The 24,296-nt window shown below is 48.4% G+C and overlaps 1 protein-coding gene across 1 annotated transcript in view; it reads right to left on the bottom strand.

The window, feature by feature from the left end:
- CNNM2 (cyclin and CBS domain divalent metal cation transport mediator 2) overlaps positions 1 to 11,574 on the bottom strand; it is a 166,246-nt gene extending 154,672 nt beyond the window's left edge. The window contains exons 1-3 of the mRNA XM_026651047.1: positions 11,537 to 11,574; positions 10,862 to 10,891; positions 9,049 to 10,556 (exon numbers count right to left, since the gene is read on the bottom strand). Of these exons, the coding sequence (XP_026506832.1) occupies positions 9,049 to 10,556; positions 10,862 to 10,891; positions 11,537 to 11,574 (1,576 nt within the window). The remainder of the gene's footprint in view (positions 1 to 9,048; positions 10,557 to 10,861; positions 10,892 to 11,536) is intronic.
- Positions 11,575 to 24,296: the final 12,722 nt, after the last annotated feature.

Here is a 24,296-nt window from a genome sequence, read left to right as displayed (position 1 = left end):
CCAGGACAAAGAAAGTGACTGACAAAAATGGTATGTGGCATGATCGTCCATCAACAAGGAAGGGACATTAGCCTGTCAATAAATTCAGATTTCCTACTTTGCATTTCCACCCGAGGCGTTAGTCACGTTTCCCTGATTTGTTTCACAAACAGGCTCTTATAAAGATGTTCATCTCACAAAGATTTGCTGCTAACAAATCAACACTCCTTAGGCTACGTCTTCACTACGGGGGGGGGGGTCGATTTAAGATATGCAAATTCAGCTACGCGAATAGCGGAGCTGAATTCGACGTATCCGAGCCGACTTACCCTGCTGTGAGGACGGCGGCAAATCGACCTCCGCGGCTCCCCTGTCGACGGCGCTTACTCCTACCTGTGCTGGTGGAGTACAAGCGTCGATTCGGGGATCGATTGTTGCGTCCCGACGAGACGCGATAATTCGATCCCCGAGAGATCGATTTCTACCCGCCGATTCAGGCGGGTAGTGAAGACGTAGCCTTAGTGAGGAAGTGAACAGCTATTCATTACATTAGACAGTAGAGACTCAAGACAGAAGACAGAAAGACATTCAGAGTTTGAAAGGAGTGACTGACAGTGACTCCTTAGGGCGTTGGGTGAGGGGAGAGAACCTGTTACTTATTATCTAATCAATTAGTTCTTTCAGCCATGAGAGATGACTTGTTTTTACACCTGTGCTTAGCACTGATGGCTAGGGAAGGAGGAGCCAGATAGAAACCTGGTTAATTCCCCAGCTGAAGTGCAGACTCACTACCATCTGCTTTGTTGGAGGAATGTAAGGGTTTGCAGACTTCATAAACAAGTGCAGGAACAAACAGGTGACTGCTTGTTCCATCTGAGTGCAGACCCAACAAGTTACTGATCGTTTGTAAATTCAGAGAATCCTGTGAATGTCACTGATTCAAATCTCAGCTGTTCAAGGAAAGTTTTAAAAAGCTGCCAATTTGCTTAAACCTCTCCCTAGTAGTCTCCTAACCTGGACCTGATGCCCCATATCACTTCTGAGCAGAACCTGCACCTGTGATTCTGACATGGGGAGGCATGAAAGGGAGGGCTGACTCAAAACAGCATGCTCCCCTCTTTCCCTAGGGCCTGCAGAAGCCTCGCAACAAGGTGGGGGGATACACACCTGTTTGGAAGACAGGAGAACTGGTGAGTGCTCCCCAACATGTTCTTCTACTCCCCACGCTACCATGCCAGAGCAAGTTCTGCCTGCAGCAACCCATATCTTCCCTCTATACAGTGTGGGAATGAGCACATGGCCCCAAGGAGTCCTGCAAGTCCAGCAGCAGTTGAAGCCTCTGGCAGCACAGTAACTGCAAGAGCTAAGCTGTCAGAGAGACATAAGAAGAGCCATACTGGGGGTCAGACCAATAGCCCATCTAGCCCACTATCCTGTCTTCCAACAGTGGCCAATGCCAAACGCTTCAGAAGGGATGAACAAAACAGGCAATCAAGAGATCCATCCCCTGTCATCCACTCCCAGCTTCTGACAGTCAGAGGCAAGGGACACCCATAACATGGGGTTGCATCCCTGACCATCTTGGCTAATCACCTTTGATGAACCTATCCTCCATGAAATTAATTCTTTTTTGAACCTAGTTATATACTTTTGGCCTTCACAACATCCCCTGGCAACGAGTTCCACTGCATGACTGGGCGTTGCCTGAAGAAGTACTTCCTAGCCCACGAAAGCTTATGCTCAAATAAATTTGTTAGTCTCTAAAGTGCCACAAGTACTCCTCGTTCTTTTTGCTGATACAGACTAACACGGCTACCACTCTGAAACCTACTTCCTTTTTGTTTGTTTAAACCTGCTGCCTATTAATTTCATTGGGTGACCCCTGGTTCTTGTGTTATATAAAGGAGTAAATAACACATTCTCCACACCATTCAGGATTTTATAGACCTCTACCGTAACCCCCCTTAGTTGTCTCTTTTCCAAGATGAAAAGTCCCAGTCTTTTTAATCTCTCCTCATATGAAAGCTGTTTTACACCCTTAATCATTTGTGGTGCCCTTCTCTGTATCTTTTCCAGTTCTAATATACATCTTTTTTGAGATGGGGTGATCAGTACTGCACTCAGTATGCAACGTGTGGGCATAACATGGATTTATATAGTGGCATTATGATATTTTCTGTCTTACTATCCCTTTCCTAATGGTTCCTAAAATTCTGTTAGCTTTTTTGAACGCTGCTGCTTATTGAGTGGATGTTTTCAGAGAACTATCCACAATGACTCCAAGGTCTCTTTCTTGAGTGGTAACAGCTAATTTAGACCCCCATCATTTTGTATGGCAAGAGGCAGTTTGGTGCCATGTGGCATTTACCCCTCATATAGATCTCAGTCTGGGGCTAGAGGCAAGAGGAGAGAAATCTGCAGTCTGAGTGCTAAAAGCCTCCTATTTCATGGAGGCAAATTCCCATCCCACTCCCCCCAAATAAAACATTTCACAAACTCCAAACTGAACCTCCATATTTCCACTTCTTTATGCAGGTTATTCCTCTATAAGGCCCATGGAACCCTTTTATTAACACGGCAACAGGCAACTTTAATGTACATTGTTTTCCAAGAAACAGTTTTACAAGCTTCTTATAATCGCCACGGGGGATTTATTCAGATTCTTCTCTTATTTGGGCCTACGGCCACAACATTAATCAAGAAAGTAACTGCACAGAAGAAACAGACCCTAGTGGGTTATCTGGTAGAAAATGGGCATTTCACACCCATTAGTCAAAGCCTGCCCATGTGAGAAATTATAAATTACAGTTTGGCTTGATTGGAGCTCATGTTCTGAATCACATTTCTCTGTCACTTAAAAAATTAGGAAAAATAACTGCACAGAGTTTTGAGCTATAGCTACATCAAAGAAGTACCTAGCTTGAGCGTAAACAGAGTGAATTTCTGACCTGATCTACTGTCACATGAATTGAAGACAAGGAAAATACATAGTTTTGCATCCTTATGGCTCTAATCATCCACTACTCTACCCTTCCAATAGAGAAGACAGCTAAAGTAGAGTCCTGATGCACTTACATTAAGAACACACCCCTATATATTTTATAGGTCCCGTGCACCGAGCAGAGACTAGACTAGGAACATGGGTATCAAACGTATGCACTACTGAGAGACAAGATGTCTAGTATGTGAAACCAAACACAACTCCTAGATCACCGTTAAACCTGATATGAGTTCCAGGGAGGGGAAATTCTCAGGGTCCAGATTAATTAGCATAGATTTTAATGAGGAATCAAAACACTTTCTAGAACTGCTTTGTAAATATGAAAATAAACGTAAGAGCTGCATTGCTTCAGAATTGCAACACACAGTTACCTTGCGTTACCACTACATTTATGGAACAGGTTATTCATTCCCCACTCGGATATTTAGAATAATGTAGTAGCAAACAGATAAAACAAGATCAAAACACAAGATTCAAAGTCCCCAGATCTCCTACTGTAGCAGATATAAAGAAACGGATTGAGAAACTGCTGCATACCAAAGCTGTAAAGGGCACCATGAAAGCTGCTGTACAATGGTTCATGTTAAGCGTGCCAGTTTTACACTATTAGTATTACAACACAATTCTTGCAGCTTTGGCATGCAGGGAGCTAGAAATAGAACGCTTTGGATTTAGGATCACACATGCAAAGATCAGCCAGCAAAAAGAAACAGCAAGAACAAAAGCCAGATAGCATTCAGCTAGGGCCTCGGGAAACAGTGTCGCTAGAAACACTTGTCAACTGGGAAAGGGATGCAAGTGGAGAGATGTCCACTAGGTTCTTTCCAAGACATAAGATTTTTTTCCCTAATTCACTCCCCACCGTGGATTCTAAGCCACTGATTCAAGTCCTTGTATGCTACATTCCCTTGCTCCTCCTTACAACAACAGAGCCGATACTAATACAGATTAGATTTATTCCCGTCTATGGGACCTACCCTCCCATTAATGGAGAGCATCGCTCAGGAACAGTAGCAAGTGTTACATACATACGCATGCCCTTCTTCCTGTGCACTGACAAAAGTAGTTAGGTCCCCTAGGTCTACGGGAGAGGCCTCAATTTGTATTGTATTCTTTCTAAACAAACAGGGAGAGAGAGAGAGAGAGAATGATGAGCTAAAACAGTGTGTGCACGTCACATACAGAAGGATCTGACAGCAGTTATTCAAGGTCTCAAAACATTATAGATTTATAATTTGCTCAGCACCACACCATACAGGAGCACAGCCCGGAGGTCAGATCAAGTATAAAGCCATCAATTCCTCTTCCAAACTAATTGGGGGCATATACCCCACAAGGCCCCAGTGCAGGTGAGTTTTTCCAGCTTTTCCTTATAAGTTTCCAGTCTATGTTGTTCAGCTTAGAAATGGGGCGGGGGAGGGGGGTCCATCTAAAAGTTTCCATCTTAAAAAAAAAAAAAAAAAAAAAAGGAGCTTCAATCCCTGTCTGACAGACTAATGTGTTTTCAGAGAAAACAGGTTATTTCTTTACCAATTTAAGTACTCACTCTATGACAGCACTGTAACATTTACATGCCCATGACAAGAAATTGTGGACAGCGTACAGGGAGGGGAAGGAAGGGGATGGTTAAGATATCATAAGCTTTCTACGGTGCTGGAAATGAATGAAGTGCAGGACAGTAAAATGTTCTCCTGAAAACTAACTAAATTCCCATGACAATGTGCAAGTTTCCCCTAGTGAAGTGTTCCTCAAAAGGTTCTGACTTTTGCAAAAAATTTCCCAAACCTATCAGATGTTTGCGCTAGTTTCAAAAGGCACAAAAGAAGCACTTCATCTCCAGCATATCTATGCTTGAACAGGAACCTGGGTTAGGACAGAGCTGGTATTTTAAGGAAACATTTCCGGGGGGGGGGGGGGGGGGGGGGGTTCAGTTTTAAATGGAAAAAGCACTAACACCATGGCTTGTCTACACAACGAAATTGACAGGCATACCTACTCTGTCATAGTTTAGCTATGCCAAAGTAACTCCCCCATATTCCAGAAAAGTCACTTATTTCAGAACGTAAGAACAGCCATACTGGATCAGACCAAAGATCCATCTAGCCCAGTATTTGTCTTCCAACAGTGACCAATGCCAGATGCTTCAGAGCAAATGAACAGAACAGGCAATCATGGAGTAATCCATCACCTGTCATCCACTCCCAACTTCTGGCAATCAGAGGCTAGTGATACCCAGACCATGGGGTTGCATCCCTGATCATCTTGGCTAATAGCCATTGATGTATCTATCCTCCATGAACTTATCTAATTCTTTTTTGAACCCCATTATACACCACCACCACTTGGCAACAAGTTCCACAGGCTGTGTGTTGTGTGGAGTACTTCCTTCTGTTTGTTTTAAACCTGCTGCCTATTAATTTCATTGGGTGACCACTGGTTCTTGTGTTATGTGAAGGAGTAAATAACAACACTTCCTTATTCACTTTCTCTATACCATTCATGATTTTATAGACCCCTATCATATCCCCCCAGTCATCTCTTTTCCAAGCTAAAAAGTTCATCTTTTTTAATCTCTTCTCATATGGAAGCTCTTCTATACCCTTTGTCCTTCTCAGAGTAGCGTGTTTGCATGGGGGAGTTATTTTGGAATACCTGTGTGATGCTGTATGGAATCTGCGGAACACTTTATGTTTATCATTGATATCATTATTGCAAAATAGCAAGGAATCTGACCAGATATGCCCTGTAAGGTATCTGTGAAAATGTTCTGATTTGCAATTTTTTCTCTTACTTAATTGGCCTCTCAGAGTTGGTAAGACAACTCCCACCTGTTCATGCTCTCTGTATGTGTGTATATATATATCTCCTCAATATATGTTTCACTCAATATGCATCCGAAGAAGTGGGTTGTAGCCCACGAAAGCTTATGCTCTAATAAATTTGTTAGTCTCTAAGGTGCCACAAGTACTCCTGTTCTTTTTGCGGATACAGACTAACACGGCTGCTACTCTGAAACCCATCTTGTTTATATGTTTGTATCACCTTTGTATTATGAGTTACAGATATGTACGGTACATCTATATTTCCAAACTTGCACCGTGTTTCTGGGTGACACTCCCAGACAGCTTGGCATCAGCACTAGGCCTGCTTGATGGCCCATCAAGGGACATCAGCTGTACAATGAACCCATTGAAAGGAGCCAAGGACTACACCTTATGACTCAGCAAGGCATGCAGGGGCTTGCCTACAGACAGAACTCTAAGGACTTTCAATGCCATGTGCTATGAGTTTGTGCTTGAAACAAAGGAAGTACCAGACACATGACAAAAGGACTATAAAGGGCAGCTGCATCATCTCAAGTTTGCCTTCAGTCCTGCTTCTTACCTCTGGAGGAACTTTGCTACAAACTGAATCTCTGAACAAAGGACTGAATGACCCATTCAAGCTGTGGATGTATTCCAGAGGGACTTTCAAGCCAGCAAACTCACCAATACTGCTAAGAACTTGATATATGTACTTTGAAGTCTTTTTAGGTACACCTCTACCTCGCTATAACGCGGTAAAACAGTGCTCGGGGGGGGGGGGGGAGCTGCGCACTCCGGCGGAATAAAGCAAGTTCGATATAACGTGGTGAGATTTTTTTGGCTCCCAAGGACAGCGTAGAGGTAGAGGTGTATGTGATTGCTTTACCATTTAACAACTTTCTTCTTGTTCTTTTTTCTTTATGATAAACCTATAGATTTAGACACTAAAGGGTTAGCTGGCAGCGTGGTATTTTGGGTAAGATCCAAACCTATATTGTCCTGGTAGGTGGCTGACCCTTCTGGGTCAGAAGAACATTTTGTATACGTGAGCAGAGTTTTTTAAAAGAACTTCTCATTGTACTGGACCTATGTGCTGATTGTGAGCCATAGAACTGGAATAAAATACAGGGGGCTGTGTGATTTCATTTTTGCTTCTTGATAACCAATGTGGGGGATCAAAAGCACAGTTTGTGACTGGTTGGGGGAGTTTAACTTCAGTGTTACCCACCAGTCTTGGGAGTATCTGCTCTCCCTTTTGCAGCCTGCCCTGACCTTGGCATTTCCAGTGAGGGCTGCTCTAGGCACACCGGGTCACAACCTGTGCTGGTTAATTTCCCCATGCATACAAGTCCTCAGTGACTACAATGGAAAGATCTTCAGGGTACATACATAGAGGAAGCAAAAGATAGCTATTTTATCATAATCCTCATGAATCACAACAGGGAATATCTGGTCACCCACACTGGAAGGGCTGAAATTCTCAAATCTGCTTCTCCCAACAACCAAATAAGAATACCCCTGCTAGCAGCAATCTAGTGGAATTTAACTCCTTCAGTAAGAGAAACAGAGGTTTCAAAGTCATTTTAATTCCTTGATAGGCACACCACTACTCAACCAAATTTAAGACCATGTGACCCTGACCTTAAGTCAAGCAACTAAAGAAGACTGAATGACCTTATAGAAAAGAATACTATTGCTAAAAAACATGAAATCAATATTAACACACCAAGAATTAAGTCTTGAAGCTAGACAGCACACAATTCAATTTCCCAAAGCTGTTTTACACTAGAGAATCTACAAGTCAAAGAGTCAGGAAACAAGTGAGTCTAAGTCTCCCTTCCCCCTTGATCAGCTCCAAAACCGCTGGTAGGAAATGGACTGTAAAGCTTCAAATTACTAGCTCAATTAGGCAAGATGAACAAACGAGACACTTACTAATGTTTACTAACTAAGATAGCCCATTTATTTTTAATCAAAAGGAAATCCAAAATTTGCAGCGTATGTAGTCCGCCTTTAGACCCCAGTAACTGGGTTAAATTAGAAGTCAAAACATAGGGATCATTTAAAGCTTAGCACACAAATCAGATGCTGAACAGAAATTTAAATGGCAGAGCTTATTGCCTAGAAAAATCCTAGGTGCAATTTACAGAGTTCATCTAAAGTGCAGGAGTTACCATGAGAAAAGGTTAACTCTAATATTCCCGTATTTACCTGGGCATAGTGCTCCAAGGAGCTCCTCCTTCAGTGAGGTTATCGCCCAGTGACTGAACTTTTCAGTAGTACTTTGATCACAGCTCCCAGGATATGACAGACTTCAGGAGATCCACACTGCTCTGAGTTTCCCAGCAAGGGTCTCCACAAACATGCAATTAATTTGGAACTTCATTTCCCAGCCCTTTGGAAAAATTTCCCTACACAATGTAAGCAGCCGCTCTATTACTTTACAGAGGAACAGAGCTGAAACTTGCTGTGCCATTGTTTACGACAAAAGAAATCCAAAACAGAAGTACAGATGTTTCTGCCAGGAGAACTCACCCCACAACTAAGGGAAGACTGGAAATTCCTGGGGTAAACGTTACAAAACTGCAGGGTAGCTTTGATCCAACATTTAGACAACCAACACACATGCTATGCCACACACCAGGATGTGTAGATCAGTTAGAAGGGTTGTGTATACACACGGCTCAGCTTGTGGTTACTGGGCAAAGGACCAGGGGGAGGGAGGGGGTTTAACCCTGGCATGTGGCATTAACAAACAAGTAAAATATAATTGTAACACACGTGCAAAAAGCCCTGAGGCTATTCATGAGCTACAAACCCTAAACGTCAATCAGATCAGCTGGGCGAACTAACACAAACAAGCATGGCACCGAAATAGCCCAGCTGAATCTATGAATGAAGTTTAAAAGCCTTGTTTATCTCAGCACGTGTGTGCAAAGCCCGGAAGATATTAGGGATCTACAGCAGCAACGCAATTTCATTACTCTCAGACTAACTGAAGGAGAGTGTGGACCACAAACAATATGGGGGGGGAGGGGGTTTTGCAGAGCCACATCAGCGGAGCTCCTATATGTGGACAAATAAATAGGGAGGCAGAAACAGGTTTACCAGAAGGAGCCCCACATCTATGCAAATCCACACATCAGCCTTTAGGGAAAGGGGGATGGACAAATGCCCATCTGCCACATACCCCTCTACTCTCAGCCCAGCTTGCTAGGGCGGGTAGCCAGATGCCCCAGCGCCCCGCCCCCCCCATGGCCCCACCTTTCTTGAACTCCTCCAGCATGGCATCAAGCTTGGTATCGTTGAAGACAAAGTGCAGCGGGTGGTTGTAGAAGCGAGTGATGGTCTTGAGCGGGGTGCAGTCATCTGGGTCCACAAAGGCCAGGTCCTTGACGAAGAGCAGGTCCACAATGTTGGAGCGGTCGCCCTCGAAGACGGGGATGCGAGTGTAGCCACTCTCCATGATCTCAGACATGGTGTTGAAGTCCAGAACAGCCTCAGCGGCGATCATGAAGCAGTCTCGGAGTGGGGTCATCACGTCCTCCACCGTCTTGGTGCGCAGCTCCAGCGCCCCTTGGATGATGTTAAGCTCCTCCTTGACCAGATCGTTGTAAGGGTCGGTGACCCGCAGCATCTCAAGCAGCTTCTCGCGGTTGTAGACCGTGCCGATCTCCTGGCCCAACACGCAGTCCAGCAGCTTGCTGACAGGGTAGGAGGCTGGGAAGGTCATCATCATGAAGAACTTGGTGAGGAAGATGGTGTTGGCACCCACGGCCAAGCCATGACGGGAGCAGATGGCTTGCGGCACGATCTCGCCGAAGATGACTATGCCGATGGTGGAGACCACCACGGCTACCAGCCCAGAGCCGGCGATGTCATCCAGCAGGATGGTGAGGGTGGTGTTGACCAGCACGTTGCCCAGCAGCAGGGAGCACAGCAGGTAGTTGCCCTGGCGGCGCACCGGCTCGATGCGCTTGGCGTAGTTCCTCTCCTTGTCGGTGCCGCAGTTCTGCACGATGCGCAGCTCCATGGGGTCCAGGGCCATGAGGCCCAGGTTGAGGCCGCTGAACATGCCCGAGAGGCAGAGGAGGAGCGAGATGAAGATCACCTGCAGCCAGAAGGGCAGCAGGAACTTCTTCTCCTCGCCCACGATCATCTTGGTGTCCTCGCCGTCGTGGTAGATCCAGGTGGTCTCGGTCCAGGGCGGGGGGCCGGCGGGGCCGTCGGCCCCGACCGGGCCGCCCCCGGGGGGGCCGGCGGCCCCCAGCGCGGCCGGGCCCGACACCGAGGTGCACAGGTAGTAGGACTTGCTCTTCTCGGTCTTGCGCAGGGGCTTGATCTCGATCTCGATGATGCCCGAGGTGCGGCGGTTGAGCACGATGTGCGGCCGGATGATGATGTCCGAGGTGCGGATGCCGCAGCGCTGCGGGGAGCTGCCCTCCGGCGGCCCGTCCTCCTGCTCGGCCGGCGGCCGCCCGCTCCGCCGCCGCTCGTGCTCGGTGAAGGCGATGCGGGACCAGGTCTCGTTGTTGATGTTCTGCCCGTAGACCCGCAGCTTGACCCGCGTCCGCTCGCTCACCCGCAGCGCGCCCCCCTCCATGAAGGAGACGTCGTTCGTGTCCTCCAGCCGCAGCCCGATGATCACCGTCTCCTCCGCGTCGCCCGGCGCCCCGCTGCCCCCGGCCGAGGAGGCGGAGGGGACGCCGGCGGCGGCGGCCGGGGGCTGCTCGCCCAAGCAGCCGCTGAGGAGCAGCAGCAGCAGGACCCGCGCCCCCCGACCGCCCCCCGCCATGTTCCGAGCGGGCAGCGCGGCCGAGCCCAGCGCCATCTTGAGGCAGGGATCAGAACCGCCGGGGCCAAACATAGCGGGACGGCTGCATCCCGCGGCGGCGGCGGCACTGGCTGCCCGCGAGAGCTGACAGGCGCCGACTGCCGGGCCCTGAGAGGAGCCGCTTCAACCCCTCTCCCAGGGACGGAGCCGGCCGCGCGCGCGGCCAATCAGGGCAGGCACGGGACCACTGGGCGGGGCCCAGAAGCCGTCCCCCAGCCAATGCCGAGGCGGCAGGGGCAGGGCCCTGCCGAAGCCTGCCCCACCCCCTCCCCGCTGAGTTAACAACCGGCGAGCGCGTGACTCGTGTGTGTACTCTAAGGGAGAGGGGCGTGGCTAGCGGGACTCTGCGAGCCAATGGAAGAGACTCTCTGCCTCAGGGGGCGGAGACTGCCAGGGGAGCAACCAACGAAGGCGCGCGCTCTTCCGCGGGTCTGTGCCCAGGTGGAGCTGGCGCGTGCTTGCAGTGGTCTGGACGTGGACTTGGTAGCACCGGGGCCCAGGCAACCGCCCGTCGCCTTCGGCAACGCCTCTTTAGACGGGCCTGGAGCTTGAGTGCATCTAGCAATGCTTCATGCATTCGCGTGTGGAAGCGTGCAGCCGTCCGTGCACCACGCTGCTCCATTCCCACTATGGAACACGCACAGACCTGCCGAACCTTTGCAGCTGAACATGGAACACGAGCATCTCCCTGCACGTGCGCCTAAAATGCATCCAACCAACGGTGCAATTTAGTGTTGCATCCACCTGCCCATGCAGGTAGTAGATGCTTCTGCGTGTGCGTGCCTCCCTCCCTTTGTGCATGCATCCATAAATCCATCTCCTTCACCAACTGTTTATTTACACTGCGTTAATACCAGGGGCAGCTCTATGGTTTTTGCCGCCCCAAGCACGGCTGTCAGGTGGCTTTCGGCGGCGCACCTGCAGGCGGTCCGCTGGCCACACAGATTCAGCGGCATGCCTGCGGGAGGTCCGCCGGTGCCGCGCCTTCAGCATCCCCGCCGCCGAATTACCACCGAAGACTGGCGGACCTCCCGCAGGCATGCTGCGGAAGGCAGCTTGACGGCCGCCCCCCGCACCTTGCGGCCCCAGGCACGCGCTTGCTGCGCTGGTGCCTGGAGCCGCCCCTGGTTAATACACATGGGCTTTACTGACCTCCCCGCCTCTGCACTTGGAGCTGGGGTGTAATTCCCATTTCTAGCGGGCATGCTCACGCTAGCTGCCCCGCGTAGGTACCCACAGCAAAGAGGCAGGTTTGCATTTATGGCAGATGGCTAGTCCCGGTGCTCTGCCTTTACTATCACAGGCACGCTACTATTTCTATCAGGTTATCTGGATGAGAGAGCTAGCGCCAATATGTCTACCAGAGCTGCCTGGGAATCACATCCCCACCTCCAAGTGCAGAGTTAGCCTTTAACACTTTGCTCTGCGCAACCATCCTTTTAGTAAAGCCACGTAGTTCTGCGTGGGTCTCTCTACTAAGCTATTTAATGCAGGCAGCTATCCATTCATCTACTGTAAATTTGTGTCAGCCAAAGCAACAGAATTAGAAACCCAAACTGACAAGAAGAAGCAGCTATTCAGATACCAGCAGCTCACTGCTATTGCAAAGTAAAATCCCTAGAGCTTGCCTGAACATCGCTCCTGCTGTAGTATGGGGAGGGACAGAAGCTTCCCCGGGCTCCAGTAACTATATTTTCATTAATTCGCTCGGTGTATATTACGCCAAACCCTTTGCAATAGGCAATGCTGCATTCAGAACTTGGATCTAGACCATGCATCACATCCTGTGGTAAAGGATTATTGCTTTGGGATATGTTCTACACAGGACCAGGAGTTGTTTTAGCAGTTCTCCAGCGCAGAGCCTCTGAATGTTTGTGATGGCTGTGCGGCTCCCCCTAGTGGCAACAATAAGTATTTAGAGCCATGGTTAACTTATCCATAACACTTTTCAAGATCCCTGATAAGGAAACTGAGACAGAGGGGAAGGAACTTGGCTGAGGTCACATAGCATGTGCTGGAAATATTTCAGCATCTAAGAACTTTGTTCCAGTGGAACAAAGCAGGGCAGGTACTTTCTGAAGGCTAGGCTATCTAATGGGTCCAAAGATGGTAATACCACAGCATGAAGCTGTCAACACAGGGACATATTTGGCCCCACATTCAAAACATCCGATAGGTCTATCCTGTGAGGATCCATTGCATTGGTACCACTCTCAACTGGCCTCAAACACAAAGGCAAGAAAAGAAACAGCAAAAGGTCTCCAGTGTCAGGCTATGCTGAGCCTTAAGTTTGAGGAGGAGGAAAAGAAACATCATAATGAATGCAGGAAGCATACTGCTACAATTCCTATCACAGTAGAATAGTGCTGAGGGCCCCTTCATCTTTTCCTGAGCTGCCAGTCTCTAGGTGGTAATGTTAGTTTCTTCATTAGGTGGAGGGTGGGTATCCTCAAACATTGCCAGCAGGGCTTATTGTTATATCCCAGAGCAATTGCTCTTCTGGGCACCATCTGCTCCAGGGACCAGGCATGAGTCTTTATGAAGATCTCTGTTCAGCACATTGTCCATGGGCTGCTGCACAAGGTGGGCTAGAAGCCTCAACAGGGCAACTTGAAGCAAGGATGATTTGGCGCTTCCTGACCACTCTGCTTGTACGTTGCATCCCTTGGTCTATCCTGTCAATTTCAATTTTGATGCCTTTGGAGCAAAGACCATCCCATAGTATCTGTTTGGACAGAGCTTAGCACAATGAGGTCCACTCCTGGTTGGGGCTTCTGGCTGCTGTTGTAACCGTGATCCCACTAATCATTACGAAGGATAAAAGTCAAGTAAGATTAAACAAAGGAAACAATCATGCCACAGATCAGAAACCACAACGTTCAACCAGCCTCAGAATGACTACTTAACGAAGCGCAGCCTTAAATACAATAGTTCAGCTGGCAACAGGGCATCTGCATTCAACAAATTGTATTGACTCCATATTCAGACATATAATAACTTTCTGCTCATAATTATTTCGATCCAGCTTTAAATTGCAATCTCAAACCACACTGTAAACATCAAATTCAGCTGCTTGTAATGAGATCCTTAGCCAAGGCACATACGTAATTATATTTTGCATTTTACGTTAAGTTGTAGGTTAGCTTAACTGAAATTAAAATGTATTTCCTTTAAGTGCTGCTGGTGAAAAGGGTTGGTTTGGCAGTTCTGGAGAGTGAACCCTTCTATTTAACCAGTAAATGTTGAGTTCACACTTCAGCTCAGTCAAAGAATGATGTGTAGACATGAAATAGGTAGATCCTAAGAAATGTTATTTCCCCAAACCAGCCAACACTTGTGACAAAAGACTGCTCACCAGCCAATAGTCGACTGTGCATCATTTGCAGGTATTAAGGGTCTGATATTTGTTTAGCTTTGAGTTTCAGCAGAGGTCTCCGATTGCCACCTGCCAAGCTATTATCAGCAGGCACAAGACCAGTGACAAGATTTCTTACCAAAGCCATTGTTTCTGTATGTACGCCAGAGACAGGTCAAGCTCCTATCAAGCCCTCCATGCAATGAGGAGTTCACCTCTCTTCCCATGGGTTTTTCACTGTTATTTCTCTTCTTGGGCTTTATCCCTTTCTCTTCCCTCGTGTCTCATATGCTGCTCATCTCACGCACTGAGGACCCGGTCTCTTAAACTTTTCCTCCCTGCCTGTTGTCTGTTTCTCTCCCCACGGGAACCCAAATGCTGTCCCTGCCTATCTTAAACCTTTCTCGGCTGCTTCAGTTCAAATGGACTAACGCAACTTCCCAACTGCCATTCTCAGAAATTTCTCACAACAGCTCAATTCAAACGCCACCCTCACTGGCCATGCCTGGCTCCCCGATTTCAGCCTGCCACTTCCTGCTCTCCCAATTCAAAATGGTTCTCAACTGCCACTTGTTACTCCTCCAATTCAAAGGCCAGGCTGAGCTCCCCCACTTCGAGTTGAGATTCTCAAATGTTCACACCCAGCTGCCCAAATCATCCTGCCCAGTTCAAACAGCCCAATTCCCCATCTACCCCCTCACCACCCAATTCAACCAAAGCTTCTCCATTCAAACTCTGCCCCCCAGTGGTCACACCTGTCACGTCTCTCACTCTAATTCAAACTGTCACTTTCAACTGGCAAATGCAACCTCCCATTTGACCAGTTCAAACTGCTAAGGAACCTTTCAGTTGCAGAGCTGCTCATTAAAGGGGTATCACCTGAAACAGCCTACTGGATTTTTGAACAGTAGTAGAGGAAAAGCATAGGACTCCACCTGTCCCCTATTATTTATCCATTAGGATGCAGGCTTAAATTAACTGACCATAGTAATTAGTTTCCTGGAATCTGTTTATTTTGCAACATTTTAATTATCTGGTTCTAGTAACAGATGTCTTTGGACCTTTTCCTGGCAATCCCATTGTGTCCATCTCATGGCGCACAAAAGTATGATGAGAGCAGTACAGCTATCTCAGCACACACCCCACACACACACAAAAAGGAACTTAAAAGGAATCTCCTGCTTTAATGAGAAAATGCACAGTAACATATGTGTTAGGGAGCAGAGCTGGGATGACCAGTTTTGGCCAAAATATTTCTTTAAAGACTTAGGTGACATTCACAAAATGGGAGGAGGGGGTGGTAATGCCTCCCTTATAACCTTTAGCCCAGGGGCTAGAGCACTCACGAGGGAACTAGGACACCTCGGTTCAATTCTCCACTCTGCCCCCATTTCCACACAAGGAAAGAGATAACCTGACATGCAGATCAAATGATGGGTCGAGGACTTCATCCGTCTTGGAAGTACAATATGTACCAATGGCCAGTTCACTAAAGACGGGAAGGCAAGAATTGGCAAAGCCAGTGGCTCAGTGTCCTGTTTGTCAAACATCTGGAAGAGTAAGAAGAAGATACATCTACACACTAAAATTATATTGTGCTGCGCTATTGCCCTCACAACAGTATTGAATGCCTCGTTATCTGGCACATGGTGAAAGTACGCAACAGGAAGCTGAATGCCTTTCACTAGCATTGTTTAAGAAGAATACTGGGAATTCCTTGGAGAGATCGTGTAACCAATGTGGAAGTGTTGCACCACATGGGTCAGTAGGCTGTGGACTTAACAATCAGACAGACAGCTAGGGGAGTTTGGCCATGCCATCGGGCTACCCTGTGGCAGAAGCATAAGGTACATCTTAGATTGGATCCCACCTGGAGAGAAGAGAAGGCGTGGGGGACAAAGTGTGGCCTATCAAAGGACGTTACAAAAGGATGCTGCCATTATGAGACAAAGATGGAGTCAGACATCTTGCTCTGGACAGACAACAGTGGGGAAAATATCAGTTGCCTCGTGCCACAGGAGATTCTAGAAAAGCTGATGTGGAGAAGGGATTTGAACTTGGGTCTCCCCCATTGTAGGGGAATACCCTAACTGTTGGCCTACATGCTAGCCTGAGGCAGGAGTCTCTGGGAAAGCCCCAAATTCAAATCCCTGCCCCACATCAGGCATTGAGGTGCGGGGGGCAGGAGAGAAGAGGAAATTGAACATAGGTCTCTCGCATCCCAGGTGAGTGCCCTAACCATGGGGCTAAAGATTATAAGGGCAGCAGCTATCCTACACCCCCACCCCCAGCCCCCGTTTTGTGAATCTACCCTTTCATTTCCCCTCATTTTAAAGAGTCCCTGGAAACTAAGCCAAATGTTTAATTTCATGTCAGACAAAACATTTTCTTCAATACATAGCAAATCTTCTCAATTTTGTTGATTCGCCAATGTTGTTTTGGATCAAACTGGTTTTTGGGTGTTTTTTTTTTTTTTTTTTTTGGAATTGCCACCAAACCAAAAAATCAGTTATTCGCCCATCTCTAGTTAGGAGGGTTAATTTATTGTTCCGGGATCCGTGGATGAAAGACGCTGTGGTAGTAATTAATAAAATCGTTTGTGTTTCTATGACCACAGGTAAGAATAGAAAATGTTACTTCTGGAATCCAGCCATCTGTGACAGATTAGTTACTTTCAGGCAGCAGCGGCCTTGCTTGGCTATTCCCAGACTGGCCTAGCTGACCACACAGCTTTACAACAAACCCTCTTGTTATATTCCCATCAGAGCCTGTGTGTGTCATTACAAAGAAGTAATTAAAAATTAACCAGCCAGGTTCTAAGCCGCATGAACCCACTCCCCTTCCTGCAGTGCACATGCCCCCACGCCCAACTTGACATTTCTTTTCCTTTGGCATTCCTACTGGCCGAGCATTTAATATTGATGAGGAGCATGTCTCTAATGCAGGCTTTTTAGCAGAGGGACCAGGGCTCAGCTGCCCAGGACATCTCCCCTAATCAAATTAGATTGAACACTATATGCCAAGAATTACCATAAATGGGACTCTCTTTTTATATCTCTCAGGAGGAGCACTCAAAGGCTCCACATGCCCTCTGTGGGTGTTATGTTTAATGCATTAATATATAAAATGGCTGAAAATAGAACTTTAGGCCCCAATTCAGAAAAGCACTTAGGCATGTGCTTAACTTTAAGTACATCCTTAAGTTCCATTGACTTGAATGAGCAGGGATGTGTCCATGAATCAGGGACTAAAGAACATAAAATCGGCCATACTGGGTCAGACTAAATGTCCATCTAGTCCAGGATCCTGTCTTCCAACAGTGGCCAATGCCAGGTGCTTCAGAGGCAATGAACAGAATAGGTAATCATCAAGTGAGCCATCTTACAATAGAAGTACCATGACTGCCTTAACTAGAGTTGCTACCACAATGCTGCAACGTGAGAATAAGAGGATGAGTCCATTGCTGCCAAAGACTGCATGGTTATCACTATGCTGCCCACCATGACTGCTTGAGTCTCCATTAGCTATTAGCAACATAGGGCCTATGACCCACAATTTGGCAGTTCTTACCCCATTCCATACCCAGCAGTGGCTAACAGATTACAAGACAGCCCATTACAATGCTTACTTAGCACTTCTAGAGTATCCTCCACCTGAGGATCTTACCACACTTTTCAACCATTAAGTCTCACAACCCCCCTGTGAAGTAGGCAAGTGTCATCAGCCCCATTTAACCAACCGGAAAAAACAGAGGCACAGAAAGGTTCAGTGACTTGGCAAAGATCCTACAGCAGAACCCCAGCTCTAGCCACTAGAGAAGGGTTACACCAAAGAACCTTGATTAGGTGAGAGCATCATGGAGATGCCCTAAAGTCCCACTCCTCTGGGAAGGGGGTAAAAACAGAAGGAGTGCTCTGAGCAAGCTTGGCCCTGTGCTTGATTATGAGCTGTCATTGCATCATGAGTCCTATGCCAGAGATGAGAGAGAGAGAAAGAGTGAGTGTGTGTGTGTGTGAGAGAGAGTAAGATCCTCCTAGAGGAAGGGCTTGGTACTTTGGTCTGGTAGAAGAAGGGGAAGTAGCCCAAGCCACTAACTTATAAAGCTGGGGTAGGCAACCTCTGGCACACATGCCAAAGGCAGCACACGAGCTGATTGTCAGTGGCACTCACACTGCCTGGGTCCTGGCCACCAGTCCAGGGGGCTCTGCATTTTAATTTAATTTTAAATGAAACTTCTTAAACATTTTAAAAACTTTATTTACTTTACATACAACAATAGTTTAGTTATATATTATAGACTTATAGAAAGAGACCTTCTAAAAACGTTAAAATGTACTACTGGCACGCAAAACCTTAAATCAGAGTGAATAAATGAAGACTCGGCACAACACTTCTGAAAGGTTGCTGACCCCTGTTATAAAGCCTTTGATCCTCTACAGCAGGCCCCCCTTTGTGGGGACCACAGAAGGAATTCCGATGGGTAGCTGTACAGGATGCAGGAAACTTGGCAGATCGTCTACGTGTTCCTCATGTAGAAGGATTGTGCCCTATTGGGCAAAGATCTCAACAGACAAAAGCTTCTGCAATCTGTGTACCAGGTGCCAGGTTGGGCCCATTTGTTCTCCCGGCTTTCGGCCCCGAAGAAGTCCAAGGAGAGGGCCTTTGTGCTCATTTCCAGGAGATGAGCTTCTAGTTCAGTGCCTACCAGTACAAGGGGAACCAGTACAGTCCTGTGAAGCGCTTCCTCCCAGTTCTCCCCAAAATGCCAGCAAACGATCGACAGACAAGGTTATGCAAATGCTCTGGCATTTAGCTGTGGCCTTTTTACATATGCAGGGTGGACAGGAGGAGTGCGGGGGCTGGAGTCGCTCGGGGTGCCTCTATCGATAGGGGAGCTGAAAAGCTCCGGCAGGATTTCATTACTTTTTAATGAAGCCCGTTTCACAGGTAGGAAAAGACTCAAATCTGCTCTTTCATTCTCACTCCAAAGATTTTCTTTGATGACAAAAATAATGACAGTGAATATGCCAGCAGGGGTTTGCTTGGGTTTTTCAACACATTTATGAGAGTAGCAAAAGAGGGATAAGTTTGGGGTGGTTTATTAATTCCTGAGATCAGGACCTTGATCACGTTATCAATAGGTGGTTTTAATAAATACAAAATACTATTGTCCCTTATACTAACACCATGTTTTTCCTCCTAAAAGATCGCAGTATCATTTGCCAGTGATGTACTCAGGAATCACTCCATCACCAGTGAAGTGCACCCATCTCTGGGGAGGTGCACCATAGATAGTTAACAGTACAGCAACACAACTCCTCAAGACAGGAAGGGGAGATTTGTGGGACGTGTACTAGTTATGCAAACTGGATGTAGCCAGGAAACCAGTGCCAACACCCATCGCATGGTCAAAACCTCCATTTTACGTCTTCACTGGCAGACAGCGTTGAGAAGACCAGGTTGGTACCTGGTGCTCCGTACCTGGGTTCCCCCAGCTCCAGGTACCTCGGTCTTCCAAATCATAAAGTCCAGCCCCCTTCCAGGCAGAACAAAATGTCCAACAAGACAATGAGTCATCCAGCAACCTCCTACTGGGTCTTCAGCCTGATTCCAGACTCACTAGCCCTGCCACCATGGCCCTCCCTCTACCCTGATTGCAGTCCAGGGACCCTGTAGCAAGCAGAGAAAAATCTATTTCTATTTCCTTTGCTTCAACTACCTGGAGCACTTCCTGCTTTGGCCCATACCCTCTCTCTAGACCCCTTCCCTATCCACCGCACTGCTGACCCTACTCACTGCAGATCTCTCCTATTAGAGAGCTGAGCAGGCTGCCTCTGACAGGAAGCCTCAGTACACATCCCTAGGGAGGCAGTTAACTAGGCACAGGTGGGGCTGAGCACAATTCCCGGGAAGCCCACCCAGCCGCACAGGCCCTCTCACCTCACCATGACACTGAGGTGGTAGCGATGCAGAGGGAAGAGCCAGGGCCGGCTCCAGACACCAGCCTGGCAAGCAGGTTCTTGGGGCGGCCGCTTGGGAGAGGGGTGGCACGTCCAGCTATTCGGCGGCAATTCGGCGGACGGTCCCTCACTCCCGCTCGGAGCAAAGGACCTCCCGCCGAATTGCCGCCGCAGATCGCAATCGCGGCTTTTTTTTTTTTGGCTGTTTGGGGCGCCCAAAACCCTGGAGCTGGCCCTGGGAAGAGCACCACCTACCAAATCATTATCACTGCTTCCGGAAGCACCTGGATTTTCCTGAGTGGTCTCCTATCCAAGTGCCAGCTCAGCCCAACCGATCTTAGCTGAGGATCAAAGCCCAGGGCTAGATGGGGACAGATTTATTTAGCTAGGAAAGCATCTGGCGTGCGCTATAGTTTATCACATTCAGCTCAATGGTCCTTTCCCTCTTCTTTCCTCAGTGGGATGTGACCAGAGTTGGATGTCACAGAATCCCAACACCACTTCCCATAAATCCTTCTGTACAAGGCCCTCCACATACGTTGCCTGTCACTGCATAGCCCACACATGCATGTAGGAACCAGGCAGCCCCATGCTAGCTACATTCTGCTAGATGTGTTGCAATTGTCTGGGTAACTGCACGTTGGCTCCTTGTGTCTTTCAGCTGGGGGTCCTCTGAGAGGAGGTGCTATCAGTGCAATGGCTGGGAGGAGGGAAGGTTGTCCGGCTGAGTGGATTTTACACAGCTGTTCGATCGAGCAGTAAAAATGCAAGACAGAAAAGGCCGGGAGGTGAAAAGCTTCACTGCCATGGTGAGAAAACTGGGTGTCAGCAGCGGCGAGAGCATCTAACTGGTCCACCCTCCCAGCACCCAACTGGATAACCAACGCCACACGTCGCTGATTTGTGTGTTGTTCAGGGGTGAGCCCCTGGCTATGCAAAGGGAGAGCAAAGCTGCCGATGAACCCACTGACCACTCAAGACACTGACTAATTAGTGTCTCACAGAGAGTTAAGCATGTGCTTAAGTGCTCTCCTGAATCAGGACCTCACTCAGTGGAGAACAAGAGATCTTTCCACCCCATATTTCACTAAGGGACAAGCTTTCAGCCCCCACCTTCCCTGAGAGAGGATAACCCAGAGCTCACTTCTGTTGGCAGGGCATTGCTCACGCTGTTCCTCTCAACTTCCCTCTTGCTATGTTAATTTCTTCCTTCTCTCCCTTTCATTCTTCACATCCTTCCTGCTGCTCTTCATTACTTTTTGGATCTGGTAATCTGTTAGAGCTTGCTTCCACTGCTTACTCCTAATTTTCCTCACCATGGCAGTGACGCTTTTCATCTCCCAACCACATTTCCTCTAAATCCCATCTCCTGTCTTGTATTTTATTGCTCAATCTAACAGCTGTTTAAACAGCCTCCTCTGCATTCCTCCTCCCTGACTGGTCCCCGTTTCTCTTCTCCTCTGCGCGTCCTGCTGTTTCCACCCCACTCTTTTCACCTTCTCTCCCTGCAACTGCCCAGGTCAAACTGCCCCATTCCCAACTGCCACAAGCCTTCTGCTCCCAACATTCCCTGCCTTGGCCCGTTCAAGGAGACTTTGTGGGTTACAATTGCTACCCACTGTTTGTTTCACCAAGATTAGCACCTTAGCTGGATTTCATCAGGGAGATCAAGGTGCTACTCAGCAACCCATCCCCTTGACCACACGTCTTCCTAGTGCTGCCCAGCTGTGCCCTTCCAAAGCTGCGTGAATATCACTCAGAACCAAAATTAACATCAGCGCAACCACTTAACTAATCTTCAGAACGTGAACTTCATCGATCTGCACTCAACTGAAACGTTACAGACATCCTTACCGCGGGTGAGGTGAGCCAAGTACGGTCATCATGATCCAGTCACACACACACCAAAAAAAACCCCACCCCCACCCCTCAGGGAATGTTTTTAATTTGGCTTCCTAATCTTTCACTGGGTGGCAGCACTGGGAAGCAATGAGCAGTAACAGTCACAGGGAGAGAAAGGGAAAAGAATCTATGAATTCCCAACCCATGGGCAAATCAGGATGTTGGGCCTAACTGGGGACCACAGCTCGGAGTATCTTCTTGCTAAGAAGGCTGCAGCCCTAACTTTATAAAAGTAAACAGGGGTGACCACGTTGCTGCAGCTCTCTCCTAGCGATGCAAGCAACGCTTGGGGGAGGGATAGCTCAGTGGTTTGAGCATTGGCCTGCTAAACCCAGGGTTGTGAGTTCAATTCTTGAGGGTTCCACTTAGGGAACTGGTGTAAAAATCTGTCTGGGGATTGGTCCTGCTTTGAGCAGGAGGTTGGACTAGATGACCTCCTGAGGTCCCTTCCAACCCTGATATTCTATTCTATTCTATCCCTGCCCCCAATGTGTCTGTTGATTAAGCTGCAGACTATGCGGGGATACCCTCTGGAAGTGGGTGACTCCTTCTATGCTTCGCTGATTCACCAGTTATCCCGGTTCATACAGAGCGTGGGTCCTCCAGCTCACAAAGGCTCATTGCATAGATGGGGCTTACCTGATTGTTGATTCAGGCCTCATGAGATGGTCAGAGGAGGAGCGAAGGGAAACACCTGCATCTGGCCGCTTTGGAAGGGAGGCCAGGCTTCCTCTGTGCTATGGGCTGGCTGTTGAGAGTGCACAGAGTCTTCTGTTTCTTGGAGGCCCTTTGCCTGGTAGAGCAAGGAGCACGCTGGAAAAGAGGCTGAGTTGCCACGTACAGGGGTGCTTCAGGGATGGAGTACGTCGTGTGTTTTGGGCACTCATTGGCATACCTTACAATGCTGCTGGGTGTGTGTGTTGGGGGTGGGGGGGATGGCAGAGGATTCCAGCCATGGTCCCTGCACAGTCAAAAGCCCAGGAGCCCCTGTCGTGGGGCTCAGAAGGGGAATCTGCTCACTCCTTGCCAGAAGCAGTTCTCCTTTGACGTCTACTGGCCCACAATGAAGAGCGCGCTAGTTCTACCATGGCCCTGCCACCACGGGCAGTGTGTCATGACTGGGGCGTGGGCAGTCTGGCCTAGTGGTCAGGGCTGATGCCAGAGTCCAGGGGCCTAGGTCAGGGATCAGAGTCTAAGACTAGTAGCCTGAGTCTGGGTCTGATGTCGGGTTCCTAGTACTGATGCGAGGGAGTGGGACTGGAGTCAGAGTTCAAGGGCAGAAGCTGAGGGTCTGAGTCAGGATCAGAGGTCTGAGCACAAGCCAAGAGCTAGGTCCAGCGCTACAGCTGGCAGGGGAGTCCACCTCATTGCACAGACATTTCCTGGAACGCCTCGTGGGCTTAAACAGGGTGTGTGGACCAATCAGGGGCCACAAGAGAAGCTGTCAATCTGGCCTTCTGAGGTGGTACTTCCTGTACTGTTTATCCCCACGGGGACTATGTGCTAATGCATGGAAGCTTATCATGGCTGCCGGATGGCGGTGTGGAGACATGGGCCGTCCCCCAGATCTGGGATCTAGTCCCGTCCCCGCGGAACCTCACCCAGAGCTCCTGGGCACATAGGGAGAGGCACGGCCCAGCAGAATAGCCTGGCTGCTAAGCAACATTTGGAGGTGGCTCTGGTTCTACTGGCAACCCCAAACAAGCCAGTGCTGCATGGCTCAGTGGGGAGGTTAGGAAGCAGCACTCAGAAATAACAGCTAAGGGAAGAAGACGACCAGGTCCAGTCAAAGAGAAGTAGGCCCTTGTCCAGACTGGAATTGGGCCAGAACCACTGTGATCAGGGTCAACACCCTGACTCTTGAGGAAAAAAAGCAAACCAACATCTCCTCGGTCACCTTCCAGCCGAGGCTCTCAAAGCACTTGACAAACCTGACAATGTGCTGGTGAGGTAGGGAAGCATTTAGCTTCATTTTACAAAGGGCCAAGCGGACGGAAGCGACTGCCCCCCCCCCATCCCACAATGAAGCCAGGAAGAGAGTCGAGACCTCCCAGTAACCTCATGCCCATCCCCTTGGACGGTAGGGACAGGAGCTGGAATAGCCTCAATTGCTCAGGATCTCAGGTTTAAGTCTTTCCTCAAATCAGGCACTTCCAGCAGTACAACGCCTCCAAATGCAAGGCTGGGTAACTGGCTCCACAGGGAGAGCATCACTTATGGAGTTGCCACTGTTCTGCAGCCCCTAGATTTGCCTTTTGGGGTGGGGAAGAATAATGAAGAACCAGGTTAAGGAGGACGCCCTGCACAGCACTGTCGGAGAGATTTTCAGAGGCAGTCCTTCCCCCTTGTGCTGGCACGAAAGCCCCACAGCCCCTGGACGCCGCCTTGCACCTGTTAACATTTCTGTACCAGGCAGAAAACCCGGGAACAGCAGAGGAAAGAAGATACAAATTCACAGGCC

Source organism: Terrapene carolina, unplaced genomic scaffold (assembly GCF_002925995.2).
Source record: "Terrapene carolina triunguis isolate 2854851 unplaced genomic scaffold, T_m_triunguis-2.0 Scaffold95, whole genome shotgun sequence".
In the NCBI taxonomy this organism is placed as follows: Eukaryota; Metazoa; Chordata; order Testudines; family Emydidae; genus Terrapene; species Terrapene triunguis.
This window is presented reverse-complemented; position numbering and strand designations above follow the sequence as displayed.